General features: G+C 40.2%; 2 protein-coding genes across 3 annotated transcripts in view; one reads left to right on the top strand and one right to left on the bottom strand.

Annotated features, from left to right (window-relative positions):
- Positions 1–24,586, bottom strand: part of FBXL13 (F-box and leucine rich repeat protein 13) — an 89,306-nt gene that overhangs the window by 25,102 nt on the left and 39,618 nt on the right. For both annotated transcript variants that reach the window (XM_048500546.1, XM_048500547.1), the window contains exons 10-12: positions 16,983–17,035; positions 11,289–11,389; positions 1,624–1,753 (exon numbers count right to left, since the gene is read on the bottom strand). In XM_048500546.1, the coding sequence (XP_048356503.1) occupies positions 1,624–1,753; positions 11,289–11,389; positions 16,983–17,035 (284 nt within the window). The remainder of the gene's footprint in view (positions 1–1,623; positions 1,754–11,288; positions 11,390–16,982; positions 17,036–24,586) is intronic.
- LRRC17 (leucine rich repeat containing 17) lies at positions 1,527–23,547 on the top strand. Its single transcript, XM_048500548.1, has 4 exons — positions 1,527–1,683; positions 18,854–19,752; positions 20,874–21,029; positions 22,978–23,547. The coding sequence occupies exons 2-4, from the start codon at positions 18,987–18,989 to the stop codon at positions 23,373–23,375; spliced, it is 1,320 nt and encodes a 439-aa protein (XP_048356505.1). The 5' UTR covers positions 1,527–1,683; positions 18,854–18,986; the 3' UTR covers positions 23,376–23,547.

The following is a 24,586-nucleotide window of genomic DNA, read 5'->3' as shown; positions in this document are numbered from 1 at the left end:
ATTCACATCTGGCCTTTTGAATACAAAGGCAGCAAGAGGGCAGGTCTTGGAGACATGAATCTCACTGAGGAAGAACAGACATTCATTATGTTCATCCTTCTGAGCCATCTGTGTTTCTTAAATAATGGCATATCAACAAAGAAAAATCCAGAAGTAAATAAAGTACTCAGGCAAAGCAGGTCCTCTCTCCATGGTGGTGAAAGGAGAACTGAGGGAGGAGTGCTCTTTCTACCTCCATCACATGACCATTAGTGCAGAAAACTGCACCATGCTCAGCTCAAGACAGAGAGAAGATCGAGCATTCAAAATGCTCTGAAGCTTCTAGAAGCTTTCTAGTCAGCTTTCTGCAGCCAGTCTGCATTTACACAGAGCCGTACAGATGGACATTACATAATGCTATTCCAATGCACCTGTGTAGGTTTTCTGAAGTTATGGGTACCATGGCTGGTATCAAAGGGGTAGAAATCATGCATAGGTATCACCCTGAGTCTTCTTTAGGAGATGGGGTGGCTAGAACTGCTAGCTCAGGGGTAGGGAACCTGTGGCTCTCCAGATGTTCAGGAACTACAATTCCCATCAGCCCCCACCAGCATGGCCAATTGGCCATGCTGACAGAGGCTGATGGGAATTGTAGTTCCTGAACATCTGGAGAGCCGCAGGTTCCCTACCCCTGTGCTAGCTTAACATTGCCATGTTCCTGAAGCAGGAGGGGTTGTGCTCTCTCTCTCTCTCTCTCTCTCTCTCTCTCTCTCTCTCTTGTATACACAAACACAGAAAAGACACAAACATGATGCATGGGCCAATCAAAAGACCCTGGGTCTGTTTCCTAGGTGCTCCTTGCTTAATGATGAGGCAAGTTTTCATGGTTGGCTCAATAGTAAGGGTGACTTGCCTCTTCCTTTAATGGTGGGATAGTTTCCATCAATATAATCCAGCTGCCTAGCCAGGAATCAGATTAATTTAATTGATTAATTAATAGCTTACCTGAATTTCACAGCCAAGCTTTTTCAAACACACAAGAACCTCTGGGTAAATGTCTGCCAAACAGGTAGCCATTGATGTCTGGTATTATTTATTTATAAAAATGTATACCCTGCCTCTCATTCTTGCATCTCTAGGTGGCTTACACAAGTAAACCATTGCTGAAATGGTGGCAACAAATCTCCACAGCACTTTTTAATTTGTCTCAAAACAAGGAAAGGGATATTAGACAGCATTTTGCTGAATTGATTACCTTTTCAGAAAATACTGTTCCCCTAAATGTTTAGTGTTTGCTGAGCATTGTTAAAATCTACCCAATTGGACCATCTAATGGTATACATGGTAGTAGTAGGACAAATAGGCATGTTTTACTTCCACCCCCCCCCCCCCCCCGAAACAATGCTTGCTTTCATTATGCAATGGGACTGGTTGTTTATAGTTAAAACACCCACTGGAAGGAAGCCAAAGCCTATAATGCTATTCCTCAGGAAAATTTAAGCAGCTGTGGTAATGTAATTTAAAACCTCTCAAAAGTTTGCTGCAGTGCAAGCACCGCTTTAGTATACCATGAGTGCTGGACGCTGCTGGTCATCTACAGGATTCCCTTCTGTACGGTATAGAAAAGAAAGCTGAAATGCTAACCTGGAGGCAGCCTGAAAGATCCAGATAGATGAGTTTGTGACATCCTCTTCCAGAGCCAAGGTACTGTAGACCTTTGTCTGTGAACTTTCTGCAGTAAGCTAAATTTAAATGTTGCAAATTTGAGAAGCTCCTTTGCCAGATAAAGAAAAAGGGGAAGGAAAGTTACTACAATAGTGTGCACAAAATTCTGATGCAATCTGATACTGTAGGATGGATGCTTGAGTTTCACAGGGTTTTTCTCTTTAGTACTAGACTACAAAGAACTGTGTGCTTTATTTTCCTTAATGCATGTACTTCATACTCCATGATATTGGTACTTGGATACAATAAGTAGCCTTAATTTTTAAAATAAATTCTGATTTTAAAATTATTTTGCCTGGTTGTTACTCCATACATTTGTGCACTAACATGGAAGGAACTTTAACAATGTCAAGGGGAAACTGCAACATATTACAAGCTGTGCATGTTCAAAATGAAAACCAGAACTCTATCAAAGGATTCCAAAGCATATAGGAATTAAACATACTGTTAATGTAATTCTGTAATACTTTCCTTTAAAGTTTGAAACTACTATAGTAAAAAGAAAAAAAATGCAAACTAGTAAAGCATGCACATGTAAAAGACTCATTCACTATATTTACAAAGGCAAACAAAGAAAGTGAGCTACACCATATCCATGGTAAATCTGTACTCCGAAGCTAATGCTTTACTTCTGTTTGCATCATATTTTATGATGTAAATTGAGGCATTACATTGAAAATTATTAACTTTGTTCAATTATATTCTAGTTGAAATGAATAAGTAATATGATCCCGTCATTACCAGGAATGAAAGCTTGCAGAAAGAAAAATGTAACATATCATTAGGCACTGGGACATCCTGATCTGCGAACAGATTTAAATTTTGGAAATCATTTTAAGGCAGTTTCATAAGTCAGCAAAAAGCAGGCATTTGAACCGTCGGGAACACACACAATGATGAAAGCAAGATGTCACAGCTTCTATTTGTGTTCTAAACAATCTTTATATTCTAACTACCATGTTTCCCCGAATATAAGACAGTGTCTTATATTAATTTTTGCTCCCCAAGATGCGCTATGTCTTATTTTCAGGGGATGTCTTATTTTTCTGTGTTCTGTTCGTCGGGCATGCTTCCAAACAAAAACTTTGCTATGTCTTACTTTCGGGGGATGCCTTATATTTTGCACTTCAGCAAAACCTCTACTATGTCTTATTTTTCGGGGATGTCTTATATTAGGGGAAACAGGGTAAATATGAAGGGAAAAATAAAGCAATGCAGATAAAATGGGACAGAATTTGAAATAATGTGGACAGTATCATAAATCCATCAAATTACAGTTGCCATCCCCCATCCCTAGGCCCACACCTGACTAGTGGGGGGGCTTACCACCAGCAGGGGAGGTTATACCAGTGTCCCAGCATCATTGCCAGCAACATGGTGACATCATTTCCGCATGCACCAGAAGTTACATCATTATGTCACCAGCAACACAGGGACGCTCTCGTATTGGGCAAAAAATTCCATGGTAAAAATGGTTTCTACCATAAAACTTCTTTTCATAGTAACAAAAACATATAAAACATGTAGGCAGACTTTTTAAAATACTGTCTGGATTGGTGAGGTGACTGAACATAATAGACATCATCAAGGAGATAGAAAAGCCACAACTCCCACTAGTACAAATATTTTTGGTTTGTAGAGTTAACTTCAAAGAGCATGAGTCTCTTAAAAATTGTATTTATTTACTTCCTTCATACCCCATCTTTCTCTTCAATGGTGACTCAAAGTGGTTTACATCATTCTTGTCTCCTCCATTTTATCCTTCACCATTTGAATTAGACTGAGAACATATGAGTGGCCATACAAGGTCATCCAGCAGACTTCCATAGTAGAGGAGGATTTGAACCTGGATCTTCCAAATCCTAGTCCAACACTAAACACTATGCCACACTAGCACAGTCACTGTTGCATTTTTCTGTCTCTTTTATTCCTATTTTGTGCTCTTTATTAAGGTTTCATACCTACTTTATTCTGTTGGCTTCAAATATTTGTCGAAAACCTTTACAAAGAAACAAATATAAGAAGTCTCAAATACAGTGCTGAACCCAAACAGGATGCACTAAACATGCCAATTGCCTAAACACTGGTTTCAATTCAATGTGTCTAGGAAACATTTTCTCCTATTTTCTTGCTGTAAAGAGAAAGAATTCTACAGCCACCCAACATTCATTTAGGGGACCTGTGAGGACCTGTGAGATGCCTCCCTCCCCCCGCCTCATATTCGGCAGTCATCAGCACTCTACATAATGATGCCAGAACACTACCAATATGAACTGACCATGTGATACCAGTACTGAGGGCAAATCTAGAGTAAATTCAATACCTATTAAGAAAGCAAGGCTGGGCTTCCGGTTTGGTTATGGCTGCCGCTGAATGTCTCCCGAGTGAATCTCAGCCCAACCCCAGCAATTCCAAGGTGGAGGGAGTATATTCTTACTCTCACTAGGAAAAGAAGAATCTAGTGAAAGGCACTGAGGAGATATCAACTTTGGAGCTGGTGAAACAGCCCCTGAAGTGGCACCCTTTGCCTGACAACAGGAAAGGGCGAGACGGAGAACCAGAGAAAGTGGCACCAAGCCATCCCGCCAGAAAAAAGAGTGATAGAAAGACAAACTACTTGTAAAAGGCCTTTCAGTTGAAAAGGTGCAAATACTAATGAAACAGCAGCATGAAGTAGTGGCATTCCTGCCTAGGGACAGGGGGTACCCTATGTCCCCGGGCACCCCCCATTTGGTCACGTGGGGGGGTGCCAACATTTCAGGGTCGTTTGTGTGTTTTTAAAATTTTTAAGTGTTTTTTCACGTTCCGGCCTTCAGGGGGTGCATTTTTAAGGATAGTGGCACCAAAATTTCAGGGCACCATCCAGAGACTGTCCTGATGATACCACCCATATTTGGTGATGTTTGGTTCAGGGGAAGCAAAGTTATGGACCCCCAAAGGGGGTGCCCCCATCCCCATTGTTTTCAAGGTTAGCACTCATTTTATTCTGGCAATGCTTTATCAACTCATTGGACACCTGCTAGCTGTTGTTCTGTTCCATGCTGGGAATATGGGCTGTTTTGACCTCGGAGAAAGCCACGCTGGGGGACTGTGGGACTAGAGGGGTGCCAAACTCCCCTGGAAACCAGGGTTCAGGGATAGTGCTGTGTGATGGGGAGTGGGAGGGGGATGTGAACTTTAGTTCTGGCAGCAGAAACCTAAATGATTTTTTCCTGATGGTGTTTCATAATAAACCAGTGGTGGCGAACCTTTTCGAGACTGAGTGCCCAAACTGCAACCCAAAACCCGCTTATTTATCGCAAAGTGCCAACACGGCAATTTAACCTGAATACTGAGGTTTTGGTTTAGAAAAAACGGTTGGCTCCAAGGCGTGTGTTACTCGGGAGTAAGCTTGGTGGTAGTCGGTGGCTTTGCTTTGAAGCAACCGTGCAACTCTTCCAACGGGTGAATCACAACCCTAGGAGGGTTTACTCAGAAGCAAGCCCCATTGCCAGCAACCGAGCTTACTCCCGCGCTTTAGTTCTTTGCATGAAAATCAGTGGGGTTTAACAGCGCTTAACAGGGTTACCTACACTGCTTCCCCAAAACTAGGTCTTAGGTTTAATGCTAATAATCGAGCCCAGTGGCCCAGGCCAGCCTAGATGTGTGGGGAGGGGGCACTCTGTTTGCGCGTGTCCACAGAGAGGGTTCTGAGTGCCACTCTGGCACCCGTGCCATAGATTCGCCACCACTGTAATAAACAAATTGTCTGAATACAGAGTCTTGTTATTGAACAGTCCAGGGGCATGACGCCTGATTCTGATTGGGCCTGTGGTATGATGGCAACAGATAATCTTGCCCTCCACCCATGCCTTTTAAAGTACCAAAACAGCCATCAGGGCTGATTGAATTAAATATATGTTTTGGGGACAAACTTTTTGAGGCTTCTTTGGAAAGTTTCACCACACACATACCCATTTGCACTGAAAAAGTTGACCAGGAAAGATCTAGCCAAGATCTTCTACTTGAGGAAGGAGGAATATTACAGCTTTGGGGTAGTTTCTTCAAGATCTATGAATCATTCTAAAATCATGTCACTCTTACCTATGCTGCTTGCCAATCAGACGCATCATTTGTACTGTAGAACTTAAACATACTTAACTACCAACCCACACTAAATCAGATACGCTTAGTTAGGACCTTACCAAGTTACTCTAACCAGGTCTATTTAAATAAGTCTAAGATCTCTAGTACAGTATGAAGCAATACAAATAATCTCTCATAACCAATTAAAGTCCCCCAAAATTCCCGCTTGGCCTCCAAAGTGACCAGCTAATTCCGTACTGTAAACGACTTAAAGTATATGTTACTATCCAAATAAATCCATAAATTCATACCAAATGTTATGCTATCTTGAGTTTGTTTCTTATCTATTGAAAATGCTACCAAATGGGAGAAGGAAGTGAAAACTCTTTTTATTCTGAGCATGCCCAGAAATGTGTTTGGAGTTCAAAGCTTTGTAAGACAGGAAATAAACCTACAAAATATTCTTTAAAAGTTCTGAATTAATTATATGGCATATCTTCATCTCCATATTAAAGGGTAATACTTGTAAGTTTCAACCGCACCATTTCTGGTTGACATTTCTTACATAGTTTATTTATTTATTTATTTATTTATTTATTTATTAAACTTTTATACCGCCCCATCCTCTAGGGGCTCTAGTTAGGATATTTCTTTATAGTTAAACTATTTAGGAATCTTATACACAAGATTTGCCCCCATTGGAAATACATTTTTCATACTAGAGACTTTTATAATTACAACTGTTATAATTAAGACAAATTTTACACAACTTTTTCTTCATGAACTGTATTTTCTTTTTTAAATTTAATGGTGACAGGAAGTGAATGCAATTAGGATGATATAGTTTGGCAAGCAATAGTAGACCTATTCCAAAATTCAACAGTAAAACTACAAAATGTCAAATGTCAGTGGTGAAGAAAGAACACAATTCACAGTGATCTAAACAGATTGGTGCTGAAGTTGAAATAAGGGAGGCTAAAGCAGATACAGCTGCTTAGAACTGTTTTGATGTGTAAGGAATCTTGTTTTTGTGGAAGCAAATGCCAACAATTCCAAATATACCGGTGAAAATTAGGAAAAGTATCAAGTACATGAAGGCTGCTTTGTATGTCTGAAGATAGCTGGGTTGGAACAGATTCTGTCATATTTGTTTTATGCACAATTCAAGGCACTGGTATTGATCTTCAAAGCACTGTATGATTTAGGACCAATATACAATACTATAATCAGGAGGCATACATTGAAAATGTTGGGGGGAAGAATTAGGACTAAGAAAGGAAACATTTCTTCACGCAACGTGCGATTGGTGTTTGGAATATGCTGCCAAAGGAGGTGGTGATGGCCACTAACCTAGATAGCTTTGAAAAAGGCTTGGACAGATTTATGGAGGAGAAGTCGATGTATGGCTACCAATCTTGATCCTCTTTGATCTGAGATTGCAAATGCCTTACCGTACCAGGTGCTCGGGAGCAGCAGCAGCAGAGGAAAGCCATTAGTTTCACAGGCCCTTTCCCCACTTACCGTTTGCTGCGCGCTACTCTCCCCAAATAGCGTGGGGTCCAGCGGCGCTCCCCACGAGTCCAGGCAGTGACAACGCAGCCGCCCCAACTCTGTCGCTCTCGCGCCCCCCAGCGCGCGTCATTTCTGGCGCTGAAAAAACGGCACCTTTTGATGACCCTGGGCAGAGCGCGGGGCAGTGGGGAACACGACCCCACGCCAGAAATGACTCGCGCTGAGAGTAGTTTGCCACAAACGGTAAGTGGGGAAAGGGCCACAGTCTGCATGTGAGCTCCCAAAGGCATCTGGTGGGCCACTGAGAGTAGCAGAGTGCTGGACTAGATGGACTCTGGTCTGATCCAGCAGGTTCTTTCTTATGTTCTTATAGCTGAATATACCTACTCCTGTATCAGCCCATCTGACCACTGCAGTCATCTTTGCAGACCTTGCTTTGGGTGACCCCCCCCCTTCTGAGATTAGGGGGATGGCAAGCCAGGAGCAGGTCATGGCACCAAAAGCTTTGGAGCTCTTTCTCCAGTGAGATTAGTGTGACCCCTTCTGTTGCCATCTTCTTCCAGCAGGCAAATACTTTTTTGATTTGCTTCATGTTCCCTCAGTGATCCTGATGTTTTTAACTGTTGTTTTTATGTTTTGGTATGTATTTTAACTCCATTTTAACTATGTTTTAAGTTGATTTTGGGAAGTTGATTTGAATGGTTTTAAAATGTGATTTGACCGTGATGTTTTAAATTGTTAGCCACCTTAGGGCCTTTGTGAGGGTAGAAAGATGGGATTTAATTTTTGTAAATAAATAAATATAATAAAAGGTAGTTGCCTCTTCCACCTGATTTTAATTAACACAAATACATAGACACCAGGAACATCAAGTTATCTCTTTAGCAATAACCATTCTCAACACCTGGAACAAGCATTACCCTGTTGTCTTTATACCAGTATTTATCATGAGTAGCTGAGCTACATGAATAGAAGCAAAGTGGGGATTGGAGGCTGTAGAGAAATGCGTTTTATTTTGAAACCTAGGTTCAGCACAAGTTCCACACTTGGTTTTGAAAAGTTTTTCTTTATGAGCAGAAAACTAGTAGGAAGGGAGAAGTCGATTGCTCCAGCACATCACCCATCTTGTCAATGGCTCCAGTGAGTACCAAACAGAGACAAATGGCTACCTTGGCCAGAGACAATGAAATGGCCAGCACTTGCTGATGGAATCTGATCCAGAAGGTGACAGAGACCTGGAGTGCAGGAGGCTAGATTGGATTTTTCTGATGACCCCATAGAGAAGAGATCTGGTCCAAAGGGGGTATAGGCAGAAGAGATAAAATTCCAGAGAGGGAGGTCATTTTTGTCTGATTCCAACTGGGGATAACTTGCAGGAGAGAGTTCCACATCATACTCCATCTTGGATGGCAGCTATTGCCAAGTGGAGCAGACTACAAAATAATGGGAAGCTTTAGAATGCTGTAAATTCTAACCTTAAAAGGCCTGCCTTAAAATAAAAAAGCTAGGGCATGTAGACAGTGGAGGGACAGAAGATTGTGTGTTCGTACTTTTTGTTTGTATTGCTTTCTCATTAATAAATGTTTACTATTTAAATTCTAGTAGTTGTTCTTCATACCATTTAGAGTTCCACTGTTAAGACATGCTATTCAAATCAGGTGCTGGGAAAGGTAGGCAGTTGATTGCTGAATTGTAAATTCCCCAGAAATATGCAAGTTTAGTCTGTTGTCCTTGTGGTAACCAGTCATTGGGTAACAGGAGACACCAGCACTAGCCAGAACCTTTAACCAGAAATGAGGGACAGAACCTTGGAGGTAATTCCCCAATTGACTAGTTGGTAGAAGTGTACTAAAGGGGAAGACCAAGATAACCCCTCTAAGAGTCAGGCATACTGAGATAGCAATGTGTCATCCAGCAGAGACTCTAGATGACTGCTGGTGCCTAGATGTCTTGCAGGGCTGAAACAGAGTGAGGTCTGTATATGAGCAGGGCCATTCTTCCATGGGTGCTATGCTTGTAGCTAGGCTGAATGCCTGGGCTACTTCCCATGCTATCTTAAGCAGGGTTATGACCCTCTAAGCCTTTCAGCTTCAGTGGACTTACTCAACTCTGTCCTCAATGTAGAATGATGTTGCACAGGGTGATGCTGTAGGAGCTCCAAAAAACAGGTATGAGTGTTTGGACTATGAACATGGTAGAGAAGGAGACAGGGAAGCCGATGGGAGAATCGAAGCTGTCTTACACCTGCTATCTTGCAACACTATTCTCAGGGACCTGTAAAAGTCTCTTTTTATTTTCTTAAAGGGCATAAATGCCATCTTCTGTTTTGATAAAATTGCTCTTTGATTAGCATTTACCTTTGCAATAGCTATAGGACTCAATGATCTTATGTTTCTTTGCATACACATAAAAATCATTTCTGTCATACAGACTATGTTTGTCTTCTTCCCTCTGCCCAACCTTACAATAAGCACTATCTGTCCTGATCAAGATATTCATCTGCTGCCTATTCTAGATGGGTAACTCCCCTGTTTAAAAAGCAGGTTTGCAGCTTGCAGCTGTTCTTAGACTTGGGCATCTCTATGAATGCTCCAGTGACACGCATGGCTTGATGTCAACTTCAACTGAGGCCAACTTCAGTTGGTTTATGTGTCATTTCCTGAAAAGATGAGATCTAGTCACATCTAAGCCTGATCAATGTCATGTGTTCTATGTGGGTACTGACTTTGAAGTCTCTCAGAAACTGCAACTGGTCCAAGCCGCAGTGTTAGGGGAGGCTGATGTCAAGAGCACACAGCAGTGATCAAACCATCCTAGCTATAAAAGAACTACATTACTTACTATTTGTTTCTGAGCACAATTCCAAGAACTGATTTCAGTCTTTAAAACCATTTACAGTCTGGGCACAGAGTATCTGAAAAAACTGCATACTCCTATTTGAACTGTCTCATACACTAAGCTCTTTTGGAGTGCTTAGGCTGTCACACTAGGATCAGGCAGACCCAGACTAGAATTCTCATTCTGCCATGAGTAACCTTGGGCCAGTCATTCTCTCAGTCTAACTTACTCATAAGTGGTTGTTGTGAAGATAAAACAGAGAAGAGGAGAACAAAGTTTTTGGTTCTCATTAGAAATAAAATTGGAGTAGAAATGTTAAAAAAAAGTATTCAAGAGATGCCTTCTCTGGGTAACTCTGCATTCTAAGTGGAAGCATCACAATTATAGAATCCTCACAGCCCAAGGATAGCTTGATACCCTCTCCACTCTCTTTCCCTCCCTCCCTCCCTCCCTCCCTCCCTCTCTTTTTGTTGTCAAAGCCCCAGGCTACAAGTTTTCAGGGGTTTCTAAGCAAGGACATTCAGAGATTGTTTCCTGTCCAAGTGCTGACCAGGGCCAACTCTGCTTAGCTTTTGAGATCTGACATGATCAGGTTATCCTGGGCTACTTTCTCTGGTTGCCTTTAAACATAGGGCAAAACTTCCTTTTAGTCCTTGTTAGTTGCATGCATGTGCGTAATATTTATTTATATATATCATTTACAGTCCGCCTTTCTCATTGAGAATCAAGGCAATTCATGTGGCCTTACATAATTTAAACCAACAGGAACAAAACATCCAATACACACTGCAGTTGGGTTTGACCTACAGAAATCAGAAAACCAGGAATCCAAAAACAGAGCTGAAATGGAGATGAAACAAAGCATAAGCATTAACATGACATGTTAAAGAATGTGGAAGTCTCATAGCAGGACCGTACTTACAGCAATAAACAGTACGTGCTGGGATAGTCCACAGTGTCTACTACATTGTATATTTTATTTACACAATCCATGGATCAGCCACATGGTACAGCAGCCTCAGGAACCGCCCCCACGCATGCCTTTTCACATGAGCAGCTAATCTTTACGAAACATATGGAATCCTTTAAAGTTGAGTTTTGGTATAACTTTTCCTCATAGAATTATATTATAATTCAAATTTCTTCATAAATTACCAACATGCTTTTACCTTGATAGAAGCCTTAATGTCCCATTTGTAATATCAGTGTGAGATAAATTTAAGTGAAGCAGAGCTGGGCAGCCTTCTGATACAAGCCTCATTAATTCATCCTGTTTAACAAAGAAAATAATAAATAATATTGGTTTGTTTTCATAAAAGTAAATTAGCATACCTGTGTGTCAAAGAATTTTAACAGTTTACACTATGCTGCAGTGCTTTGACACCATGGCCGTTTCCGCATGGCAGCGGAAACGGCTGGGTCGGCGCTTCTCGCGCCGACCCAAAGACGCTGGGACCGTCCGCATGGATGGTCCCGGGAAGAGGCGGGCAGCCGGCGCCGCGGAGCGCCGGTGCTCGCACGACCCGGCTTGTCCCTGGGCCTCCAGCGCGTCGCCGAGGCCTGGGGACACGCCCCCTGGCCCTGCATGCCTGCTCGAGAGGCGCAGGGAGCGAAGCGTCCCCAAGCCTGGCTAACCGCGGAAGGTATACGGGAAGTTGAAGCCGCTGCCGTTAAACTCGACAGCGGCTTCACGGCGGCATATTCCCGAAAAGAACGCTTCCTAGCGTTCTGGGAATACGCCGGCTGCAGGCCAGCCGGGCGGCGCGAGGGCGGCACGGCTGCGCTGCAGCTGCGCCCCCCGTGCGAATGGCGGCCTGGAGACGGTGTTTTTACCGTCTCCAGGCCGTCATTTTCTGCCCGTGCGGAAACGGCCCATGTAATGTTAAATATAATTATTTCATCCCAGATCTCCTACAAACATATTTAGGATTGAATGCAAAATATAAATGAAACGGAAGTAACTAGCATTTTGCAGGGAAATACATTTTCAAGCTGTCCTTCTTAAATTGTGCTTGTCATCCTGTCACTCCTCGTGTTTGTCATTTTTTTCTAGAATGTGACAAAGTAATTGAAGTAGATAAGGGCCTTTGTCCAAAGATCTTTATGTCCAACAGTGGGCTTCATATGTTCACCTGTCAGCTTTTATAGTGTTTCATAGATGGAACAGAGTCTATATAATATCTGTTACCTATGTAGCTTTGCCTTCTTGTGCAGCGTCCCTCTGGAGGGCTGCAGAGACCTGCCTCTGGAGGTCGCAGGGCAGCGTGGGCGGGTCTCTGCAGTCCTCCAGAGGGACGCTGCACAAGAAGGTGAGTGGAGGGGGACAACTGAGCTCTACGCAGAGCCGCCTCTCCAGCTGCAGGGGACGTCAGGGCTGTGCGCACGCTAGCGTGCAAACAGCCTCGGAGCCTCCACTGGCATACTTCATGCCGGTGGAGGTGCGTTTCCGCACATGTGCGGAAAGGACCTCAGTTTAGAAGAAGAGTCTTCAAAGTGGCTTAAAATTACCTTCTCTTCCCCTCCTACCATAACACCTTATGAGGTAGGTGAGGCTGAGAGAGTTCTGAAAGAGCTATGACTAGCCTAAGGTAACCCAGCAAGCTTCATGTCAATTGAGCATCTAGGGAGAATTCAGGTTTGATTTGATCTAGAACTGTCCTATTTGCCTTTTTGGCAGTGCACAGTATTCATTAACCACCACATTACAAAGGAATTTGCTTTCTTCCTTCTGTTTTCTTCATTGTCCAACTTTCATACCCATGCATAATAATGGGGAATAGTATGGTATGAACTATCTTGATCTGTGCTGCCAGGGGCATATTCTTACATTTAAGAATCTTTTCTGGTTCCTTCATGGCTGTTTTTCCCAGTCTCAAGGCCCTTCTGAGTTCTTGGTTGCAGTCTCCCTTTTGGTGGAGCGAAGAAATAGAAAATCATTAACAATTTCAATTTCTTCATTGTCAATCTTAAAGTTGTATAATTTCCCAGTAGCCATTATTTTTGTCTTCTTGAGGTTCAGCTATAATTCTGCTTTGGCACTTTCTGATTTAACCTTCATCAGTACTCATTTCAGGTCTTTGGTGTTTCCTGCAAGTGATGTGGTGTCACTTGCACATCTCAAACTATTAATGTTCCTCTCAACCTTTTTCCCACCACCTTCATCAAAATCTAATCCATCTTTCCTTATATGTTCTGCATATTGATTGAAGAGACAGGGAGATAAAATACATGCCAATTGGAAACCATTCTATTTCTCCATATTCTGTTCTAGAAGTATTCTCTTGTCCACAGTACAGGTTGTGCATCAAAATTATCATATGTTGTGGCACACCCATTTCATTTAAAAATCAACCATAAATTTTCATGGTCCACACATACACAGCACTACTGTGAACTGTGAAAAAACACAAGCTGATTTTCTTCTAAAATTCTCTCATATTTTTCTCTCATAAAATTCTCTCATATTTGCAGTAACCAGTACAAATTTGCAAAATGATCTCTAAGGCTTATTCCTTTTCTGAATCTAGTTTCAACATCTGGCATTTTTCATTCCATGTATGGTAACAGTCTCTAATGTAAGATTTTGAGCATCACTTTACTCGTGAGAAATTGCTGCGATGGTCTGATCATTGCTTTAGCCATTAACATCTCCTTTTTTTGGAACTGGAATGTAGATTGAGTGTTTCCAATCTGTGGTCCTTTGTTTTGTTTTCCATATATGTTGGCATATTCTTGTTAAGATTCTGATGGACTCCATTTTGAATCACTCCATTGATGTCCCATCGGCTCTTGATGATTTGTTTCTCCCAACTGCTGTTAGTACAACTTTCATTTCACTTTCTAAAATTGCAGGTTCTTCTTCAAAAGATTCTTCTTGGAAGGAATCATTCATCCTTTCATTTCTTCTTCAGTGTTCTTCTGTGCTATTGTTCCCAGCTTTTTTATTCTTTAGTACAGGGGTCTGCAACCTGTGTCTCTCCAAATGTTCATGAACTACAATTCCCATCAGCCCCTGCCAGCATGGCCAATTGGCCATGATGGAATGGGCTGATGGGAATTGTAGTCCATGAACATCTGGAAAGCCACAGGTTGCAGACTCCTGCTTTAGTATTATCGTTCCCAGCTTTTCTTTATTTTGTCCTGTTATTTTTGTCCTTTATTCTGTTCAGTTAATGTATTTCTGGGTTGATCTGTTAGCATTCCAAATTTCCCTTTGATGTCTTGGATCGTGTGGAACAGATTTCTTGTTCTTCCTTTATGCACTTCTCTTCTATTTCTTTACACTAATTATTATAATAGTTCTCGTTGTTTATGTGTAAGTCACTGGAATGCAGCATTTAGACTTCTGGTTCTATTTCTGTCATTGTTACTTTTGCTCTTTGTCTATTTTTAACCATTTTATGAGTTTCATCAGTCATCCATCAAGGCTTTTCATTTCTTTGGGCTGCAGGAACAGTGTTTGCACATTCTTCCTTGATAATATCTCTGGTTTCAACCCACAGTTCTTCCAATTCATGTTCACTTGAACTTAGTAATGTAAATCTGTTCTTTTCATGGTCTTTAAACTCTTATAGGAATGATGTTTAGCTTGTATTTTGGCACTATGAATGTTTTGGTGTTTTCCTTTGGCTTCCTTCTTTTGTTAAAATACATATTAACAATTCATAGTCTGTGCCACAAACAGCTCCTGGTCTTGTTTTAGTTGGAGTGTAAACTTTAATGATATTCATGTTGATAGCCTTTCCATGAAGTCAAATTGATATTATTTGATCAGACTTTGCATTATAGCCCATGACAACTTGTGCTACATTTTGCCTCACCATTACAGCAAGTCCGTGACTTCTGCGTTTGTCACTTCCGGAGTAAAATACTTTGTAATTTTCTGACTAAAAAGTTCCTAATCCAGTCCACTTCAGTTCACTCACTCCCAGCACTGCAATTTTTAAACGTTCATTTTTTTTTGTTTTATGATTTTGAGTTTATTTTCATTCAGACTTCTCTTGTCCATGTTCCTATCATATGCATCTAACAGCTTCAGACTTCCTTTTGCATCCATTCACATCAACAAGTGAACAGCCTTTCAGCTTTGGTCCAGTTGCATCAGCACTATATCTTTCTTCCTTTTGGATTGTCTCATCATAGGGTTTTAAAGGTAAGAGTTGGTCAGAAGTGGTTTACCATTGCCTTCTTCTGTGTAGTCCTAACTAGGGCCCCTTCCACACACGCAAAATAATGCATTTTCAAACCACTTTCACAACTGTTTGCAAGTGGATTTTGCCATTCCGCACAGCTTCAAAGAGCACTGAAAGCAGTTTGAAAGTGCATTATTCTGCATGTGCGGAATGAACCAAAGATTAGCTGAACTGGCTCTGCTGTTGTCTACAAAAAAGAAATTTGTGAAGACCTACTGTAGTAATCTTGTACTTGTGGACTTATCCTAGAAGGATATTACTCCCTAAAACACAAAGGGTGCAGCTTGGAAGGAAGTGCTACAGACCATATTAACCCTATGAGTCAGGTACCCTTAGAAAATCAACCCCATGCCACTGCTTGATATAAGACTCCTAGATCTACTATATGTCCTCACTCTGGGATATGGGCTGCTTGTCTCAGCTCTGCAAGCATATACACATTTCTGACTGTGTTTGAAAGCACTCCTGTTGCCATCAGAGGATGGTACATGTGAAGGGGAAATGATCATCACGTGTGGCTTTGTTTGCTCTTTACAACTGTCACAAAGTTTCCACTTGGCTCTCAGTAACTTTGTTCACTTTGTGTATTCCTTTTTTACACTGTATGATTTTTCTTGCTCTCAGGCTCAACCTATGCAATTTGGGTTCTTTCTGCAATGGGCTGATGGATTCATGACGATCACTTCCTTCAAAACTGATAACTTCCAAATGGCCATTCTCCCCAGAGGTGGGAATGACAAAGTTGCCCATAAAAGCAGCAGCCCAGTCTCAAGGAGAGAGGTGGCCCCTTTGCCAGTATGTTTAAAAGCCTAGCCAATGGGAAGTGCTGTGCACATTTACTGCACATTTACTGTGGAGCATGGAGAGAAGCAGAAGAAGTCCCTGGCCAGACATGAGGCACAGAGGCTCTGAGCAAGAGAATTTCTATATTCATCTGTACTGCACCCTCTCTCTGCCTGTTTCCTCTCTCCCCAAGCAGATTTAACTCAACCAAGAACATTTCTGCATTGATATTAGCCATGGGAGGGAAGCTTTTTGGAGACAGTAGGGTTCAGCTTTCCTTACATATACATCAAACCCCATTCTCAACTTTTCTATATGGAATTTGGATAATTCCATATTTAAACACACAGAACACATGCCTCCCAATCTAATTTGCTTCTTAGGTAATTGGATGTGTCATCTAATTAACACCCCCCCCCCCCCCCCCAATTTCATAATGTAGCTGCTTCTCACTGAACTGACATCATTGTTTGGCCTAGATATTTGTTAAAACAATGAAATTGTTCCAGGCCATGAAAGGTACACGAATGTTTTGTTTATTACTGATTTCTGCAAGTGATGCTGTAGATCAGGGGAAAAAAACTAGGGAACTATACCCAGTATTCATATACAGAGCAAACTGATATTGAATATCTACTAGTTACAACCTTTGTTTTAGTGTAGCTTGAAACCCGAAAGATATTAAGGTACTCCTTTGATTACAAAATATTAAGATAAGATTTTTTTCAATCTATATTCCTCCTTAATACATTTTTGTATCAGGCTGGATCACTGATTTCCCTTTTGAATAACATTTTGACTTCCAATTTTTCTGTACAAACTGGAATTTAAAGTCAGATTTGCTACCTTTTTATGGTATTCAAGGCTTCTCCTACTTGCAATACTTACATTTAATCCTTGGCATTTGGATACATTTAACTCTTGCAGATTCTTGCACAAACCTAAAATAGACAACAATAATAAATGGAAAGCTAGATTTACTTGAAAAACAGGAGATGATATCAGTCCCAAACTGGCAATGCTATCGGAAAGGGTAGTATAAAAAAAAGTTACTGAAATCCATTAGAAGTCTAGTTTAGGCAAAAAGATGGAAGATTATATACATAAATTAAAAAGCAAGGTTTCTCTTAACTAATTGCCATAGGATATTATACAGAATTAGAAAGTATAATTGAAGTTCATGGCAGTGGGTTGCAATGCATGAGTGGACAGGAAAATAGTGCATTCTGCTGTAGCAATGGCTACAGAAACACAGAGACCTTTAATATAGTTGTTTTGACAAAAAAAACAATATGCATGTGGAGCAATAGAATGTACAACAGATGGTTCACATGATTTCATTTAATTTGGTTTTGTAATGGGATCAGAAGGAATACCTTGTGTTTTAACTTGTGCATGAAGAAAAGCCAGTGGGATACAACTGCTTTCACTTAGTGCAAGTAGGCAGCAAAGATGGTTTCTACTTGTGGCAGGGCAATTGCACATGCAGAAATCTTCCCTGGGATACAGCTTAATACAGACATGATTGACTGACTGAGAGCCAAACCAGACATTATTTTTTTTCACACATTTTTCAATGTTCCTCACAGCTACACAGCAGCTGCTGAGAAGTGAGTCCAAACAGGCTTGGAACAGCACTGCTGGGGAGGACAGGTACTCCGCCTCACCCTCAAGCAGTTTTCTTACACAAAAACCATGCTGGGGGTGCTATTTCACCAATGTTGTGGTCCATGCACACAGATAGTCCACGTGGAGCAGCATCATTGGCAAAATAACTTTCCCCCCTCCCGGTATGTGAGAAAACTATAGGGGGGAGGAGCCCTTCCTCCCGCTTTAGCACCGTTCAGAGCCCTTTTGAGCTTTTCCCTTTTAATAAGCAGTTCTCTACAGCTGCTAGGTGGCTACAGCAGACACTTGAAGCTGCATGAAACACTTGAAAGAGCATGAAAATGCATGAAAAAGGTAAGCCTACTTTGGCTGTATGTTCAGGAAAGGAAATAAATTCTGGATCCCTTTCTCTTTATTTTCTAAAGGACTTGAGAAGCATCCCTATTTTATAATTAGTGTCACTAGAAAGATCTTCTTTTGCTGGCTTTGCAGAAAATCTTTGTTGTGAACTTTTCTCATGAAAAGTTGGTTCCTTACAAATCACCATAGAGCCAGTGTCTTAGAATTTCAGTCTCTATTAATTTCAATTATCATAGCATGAGACAAGTTACCTTAAAGACTATTAATATACACTGCTTATATAAACTGTCATACACAGTACAACTGTCCTCTTCTGATACTTCGCAGATTTGATTGGATCAACAGGGAAAATGTCATATAGCGCGATGAATAAGCACTATTGGGCAAGCATTTTATCTGAGGACATATCCTATTGTTATAAGTAGACAGGGCAGTATGAACTTTCTACCGTCCCAGAGACACTGAAAGTGTAGGACAACATGTGATTTGTTATATCTAGGGAAGCGAACTATTTTTTAAGTTAGGGAGTTATTGAATATGTCCTCAGGGATGTCTGTGTTACGTCATTGTAAGGTAGTTATATGATATTGGTCTTGAGTTTATGCGAAGTGATAAGCTGACATCTTCCCTTAATAGGGAAGCACACCATTACTAACATAATCAAAATAACTGTTAAGGTGTGGATTAATACAATTTTTGATTACATTTAAATGATCTTGATGTACTAAAAGTTTATAGTACCATCTTCCTCAGAAATGCCTTTCTAATATGCTGCTTTTCTTCCAACACAGGGATTCCACATACCCCCGCTGTGCCTCCTTGACTCAGAATCAGAAGTTTAAGACTTCCAAACTCAAATTTCTGAGGAATAGTCTGACTGTTCCAGCTGTTGTACAAAGAAATTGGGGCCAGCTGGATGTCAGGATGCAAGTGGTTACAATTATAATACTACTCATCTTTTGTGAAGCTGCTGACTTGAGGAAGATAAGGAATGGAAGTTCAAGAAACAAAGCAAATAATGGAAGGGTAAATGGCTTAAGAAAGGCATCCAGCACTGTTAAGCGCTATACTCCTGACCTCCCATGTGATATATACACCTATCTCTATGACAAATACTTAGATTGCCAAGAAAGAAAATTGACTTTTGTATTGTCTGATTGGCCTGAAGACTTAAAACATATGCTTCTAGCAAAGAACAGGATTCGTAAGTTGAGGAACAACATGTTTTCCAAGTACAAAAAACTGAAAACCTTAGATTTGCAACAGAATGAGATATCAAAAATTGAGGATGAAGCTTTTTTTGGTTTAAACAAACTAACCACACTCTTACTTCAGCACAATCAGTTGAAGACCTTGTCTGAGGAGGTATTTATTTACATGCCTCTTTTGAGTTACTTGCGCCTATATGATAATCCTTGGTATTGCAACTGTCAGATGGAAACTCTTATAACAATGCTGCAGCTTCCAAGAAACAGGAACTTGGGAAATTATGCTAAATGTGGGCACCCAACAGAACGAAAAGGTCAAAAGCTCAAACAGATAAAAGTTGAATCACTTTGCACTGAAGAGGAAAGACTGGACCCAAGCAATCTAGCAGTTCCAAAGCCTGAAGTGACCAGACCTGAATTTGATTCCTCTCTCTGCCATATTTATTTGTATCCTGTACAAACTCTAGACTGCAGAAAGAAAGGTTTGTATATTTCAGTTAAATGTTGATCTTTGTAATCTCATATCATCTCTCTTCTGAGCATGGAAAGGACAGGATATACAATTTTGTAAAAGACTTTAGTGGCCACCTATTCTAAACAATACAATATTTTGCTATCCAAGCATTATCCATAATAATCACTAATAAATAACAATAAGGAATACACAATATACTGTGTCACACCAATTATACAACAGAAAAACTTCTGTGCCATAAATGTGCTGAACAGGAGCCTTCAAATAAGCCTGACCTTAGCTGGGAAACAGAGGGATAAAAACCTAAGAAATAAATAAGATAAAACAGGCCAGGTATGCTTGTAACTCAAAGAATAAATGCGGTGGTGGTTTAAGAAAATTTGCCATTAAGTTAGGTGAAGCTGCACTCACACATTCCCTAAAGTACTGTATATGACACAGAAAGCTCACTGTGTAGAAACATGTGTTTGCATGCTGCCACCGTTGGTATTTGAGCCTTTAGCTTAATCTAATCCAGCCTTACTTGATTTTGCAATGAAAGGATACGCAACTAAAGGGTATGCAGTAGTGTTAAATTATAAAAACACTGAATGGGACGAATCCTTGGCCAAAAAGGATGATTCACACACCAGCTTGCCCTAACACAACATGCTGTACCTCAGAAGAAGTCCACCATGCAAAAAGTATTTGCAGATTAGATAGCGCTAGGTGAGTAAAAACATTCATTCAAGCCACATAGAGCAGAGGCAACTAAATCCTCATAACTGCCTTGAGAGAAAGGAGAACGGTCAACACTTAAACAGCCTCAACAGCAATACTGTTTATAAAATGCCATCTGGCAAAGAAGCCATCAATCATGAATTGTAGTCCATGAACATCTGGAGAGCCACATCAATCATGAAAAAAAATACTCTAATATATAAAAAGAAGCACTTTATATGTAAGGATGTTTTCTTCCATAATTCAGACAGTTTACTTTATGTGAAGCTCTCTGTGTTTACATGTGTTGTGCTAGAGATGTGGAATCCAGCCTAATATTCTTTTACTTTGCTTGTGTGCCTGTCTTAAAAATGTAATCAGTGGCAAAGTTCAAAGTTTCTATAACATATATTTCTTCTCTTCTCCAAGAGTTAAAGACAGTTCCTGGTAACATACCTCCAGATGTTGTTAAACTCGAACTTTCCAACAATAAAATCAAGCAGCTACAACCCAAGCAATTTGAAGACATTCATGACCTGAAGGTATTAAACCTTAGTAGTAATGGGATAGTTCACATAGATCCAGGTGAGCAAACTTTATGCTTCTATAGGTCATGAACATATCTTCTTAGGTCAAATGATGTTATGATGCAACATTCCTCAAAGTGGGATTTTTAAATAAAAGTAAAGCCATAAATATAATTTGCATACTTGCCAACTCTATTATCTTTTGTTTATAGGGGAGTGCTGATTATGAGAGGCAGGAAAACCAAACTTGGGAAATTAGCTTCTAAATGTCTGAGTGAAAGTCTGGTCAGAGTAGCCTTGTCTCTTCGCATAATTGTGTAGTTTGGCTCTGTCAGATCATTTGAATGTCCATTTTGGCTCAGAACCACAATATTTATTTATTTAGTCTTCTATCTAGAATTTTTGCTTCTGCTTTGTTATCCTCAAGAGTAAACTAAGAAGGGGGGGGCGATAACAGTAATATATTCTAACCACAATACAAACACTAGCACATAAAATTTATTTATTGGTAGTTGTGATCTGAATAATCTGTTTCACTACTGTATGTCATAACTGTGGCACTAGCATGACCAGATATCACAAATTCCATATAATGACAACGACCTATGACTATTTTACCTAGCCTACAGAGCTTTTGTTTATCAAAGGATAGTGCCCCAGTCTAATATTCCTTCATATATAACTTCTGAAACTGAATGGAGCTTCAAGAGCAACTTGCTACATTGTATAGGAGTACACTCAAAGAACAAAGGAACTTATGAAGATGCCTTGTATTGAATCAGACCATTGCTCCATTTAGTACTAAGGACTTTTTAACATTCTCTGCTTCTTCCTCTCCAAGCTCCTGTTTGAGTTTTTTTTAAAAACATTCCATATGGGTTTTGTTCCCTCTAGTGGTCTATTTGATATTACACCTGATTTTATCAAGTGTAAAAAGCTGCTGCTTAAATCAGCAGGAAAATAAGCTAAATTTAATCTTCTGCTATGTCAAATTGACCACTACAGTGAGTAAAAACGGATGGAATTTTTAAAAAATGAAAGAAACAGGAACTTCAAAATGAGCAAAAATAGTGAGCAAAAAAAGCCTATATAGTTTCTCTGCAAAACACTGAGCCACAACAAAATAGTAAAAAAACAAAACTCTACTAGTCACATGAAGGGCAATAGAACAGGTAAGCTAGATTTCTGGATCTTGATTATTTGTGCTTATTGGGCAGCCATATCTTTAAAAAGTGTGAGGTATTTTGGAGGGCCACTGCTTCTAGCCCACCAGTTAAAATCCTTCTCTCAAGCTCTGCTTTCCATTCTCCTACTAGCAGAGGAGACTTGCAGCAACCTGAGAAAGGTTTTTCATATTGTTCTGAGCTAGTGCCTCAACCTTGGAATGTTCTCCTCTTTAAAGCTTACCTAGTGCCTACTTTACTGTCTTTTGGGCAACAGAGTAAAAAATTTCCCTTCACTCAGGCTTTTAATGGATGGGTTATTCATCTTTCAAAAATTGTGTTTATGCCCTACGCATTCCTACTTTGTGGCCTGTTTTATGAAAGCTGTTTATAGTTCCTTGCTGAAATTGTGGTGGGTCTGGGTTTTTTGGCTTGTGAATATTACTTTTATGCTGTTTTATGCTTTGCTTGAGTTATTCCAGCATTAGTTATATTCTTTGTTGTTTATGATTCTAGCGGTTTTGAAAAACTTTATGAGTAGGGTTTGCCCGCACAAGTCTTAAGTTGCAGTGGGAGCATGTTGAGGTCAGAGTCTGGAGAAACAGTGTAGCATGATGTGACCTTATTTCCAGCTAGGAATCCAGAAGTGACATTACAGCATTGCATGGCACTCTGGGATTTCCCACCAATCTTTAAACTGTATAGACTGGGAAAATACCTAGAGCAGCAATGTCAATTCCAGGAAATGATGTTGCTGTATTGTTGCTGTATTATCTTCTAGATAAATAAGTAAGGAGCAGATGAGATACCAAATTATTCTTCATATTGTTTACCCCTACATAGCTGCGTTTGCTGGACTCATCAACCTGGAAGAACTAGATTTATCTAACAACTCCCTGCAAAATTTTGAATATGGAGTATTAGAAGACTTGTACTTTTTGAAAATACTGTGGCTTAGAGAAAACCCTTGGAAATGTGACTACAACATTCATTACCTTTTCTACTGGTTGAAGCATCACTACAGTGTTCACTACACTGGATTGGAATGTAGAAAACCTGAGGAATACAAAGGATGGCTGGTTGGAAAATATGTAAGGAGCTATTACGAAGAGTGTCCCAAAGGCAGGATCTCTGTTTATCCAGAAACATTTGAACAAGACATAGATGATGAATGGGAAAGGCTCAAGGAACCACAAAGAACAGCAAAGAAACCTGGTGTACTTGTAACTCTAATTGGCTAATTTGAGGGTATTTTATTGCTACATTCAATCCTGTGATACTTTTTCTATGTGAAAAAAATCCTTTAAAAATCGTGATGTTTGTTCATAAGGTAATATCTGCCCAAAATATGTTTCATTATTAATCAAAAGATGGCACTATTTACTCATTTCTTTATAAACTTACTATTTTTAATCGGTTTGGGGTAATTTTTGCCATGTTGGGTAAAAATTTGTAGAAGTTCAATACAAAAGCATATTATTTATTACAACTATTCTACATACTCCAAAGTTAAGGGCACTGTGGTGGAATTCAGCTATTTTCAGAATTGGACTCAAGCCTCCTAACTGACTAAGAGAGGGCTGTATACATATTTCAAAATTTTCTAGTCTTGGCTTGTGCAGCAAGATCTTCCTCATTTCCCCCTTCCCTCCATCCCAGTGGTACTCACAGAAAACTACATCTTAATTACCATCACCCTGAAGAGCCACGTGACTATGGTATGCTCTTTGTGCTTCCTCACCAAACACACACATACAGTAAGTTATAATAATATGGAATAATAAATGCATTAATAATGTTGAGCTAAAACTTCTTACCAGAGTACCTCTGCAGGGTGTTTTCTCCCTATCATTGGTCCATTGTAGAACCATAGCTAGCCCTTGTGTGAGGCGAAGGTTTTCCAAGTCAGATGTATGACACCATTCAGACTTTTAAGTTGTCCAGAATGTTTCATTAGACTGGAAGTTCAAAGATAAATATATTTCCATACATTAAAGGAAGCTTTCATGTTGAAATGTTGCAAGATACAGGGCTGTTGGAACCTTACCCACTTTCCTGAAACATGCCATGTTAAAGAATGGGGCTTAGAAGAGGTCAAACTGTCTAACAAAATTGGGTGACTTAATAATCTGATCTGGATGGTCCAGTGCAGTGTAATCTCATCAGATCTCAAAAGCTAAGCTGGATCAGTCCTGGTTAGTACTTGGATGGGGGATCACCAAGGAAGTCCAGGGATGCTAGGCAGAGGCAGGTAATGGCAAACCTCTGTCCCTTGCCTTAAAATAGCGGTTCTCAACCTTCGGGGGTTGAATGACCCTTTCACAGGGGTTGCCTAATACCATCGGAAAACGATCTTTTTTATATTTTATATATTACCAATTTTATGGTTGGGGGTCACCACAACATGAGGAACTGTATTAAAGGGTCGCAGCATTAGGAAGGCTGAGAACCA

This window comes from Sphaerodactylus townsendi, linkage group LG06 (assembly GCF_021028975.2).
Source record: "Sphaerodactylus townsendi isolate TG3544 linkage group LG06, MPM_Stown_v2.3, whole genome shotgun sequence".
Taxonomy (NCBI): domain Eukaryota; kingdom Metazoa; phylum Chordata; class Lepidosauria; order Squamata; family Sphaerodactylidae; genus Sphaerodactylus; species Sphaerodactylus townsendi.
The sequence above is the reverse complement of the archived record's forward strand: the minus strand, read 5'-3'. Positions and strand labels throughout refer to the sequence as shown.

Coding starts and splice junctions, on each gene's coding strand:
- LRRC17 (XM_048500548.1), top strand. CDS start 18,987: ATGCAAGTGGTTACAATTATAATACTACTCATCTTTTGTGAAGCTGCT. Junction 19,753..20,873: donor TCTAGACTGCAGAAAGAAAG/GTTTGTATATTT, acceptor CTCTTCTCCAAG/AGTTAAAGACAGTTCCTGGT. Junction 21,030..22,977: donor GATAGTTCACATAGATCCAG/GTGAGCAAACTT, acceptor ACCCCTACATAG/CTGCGTTTGCTGGACTCATC.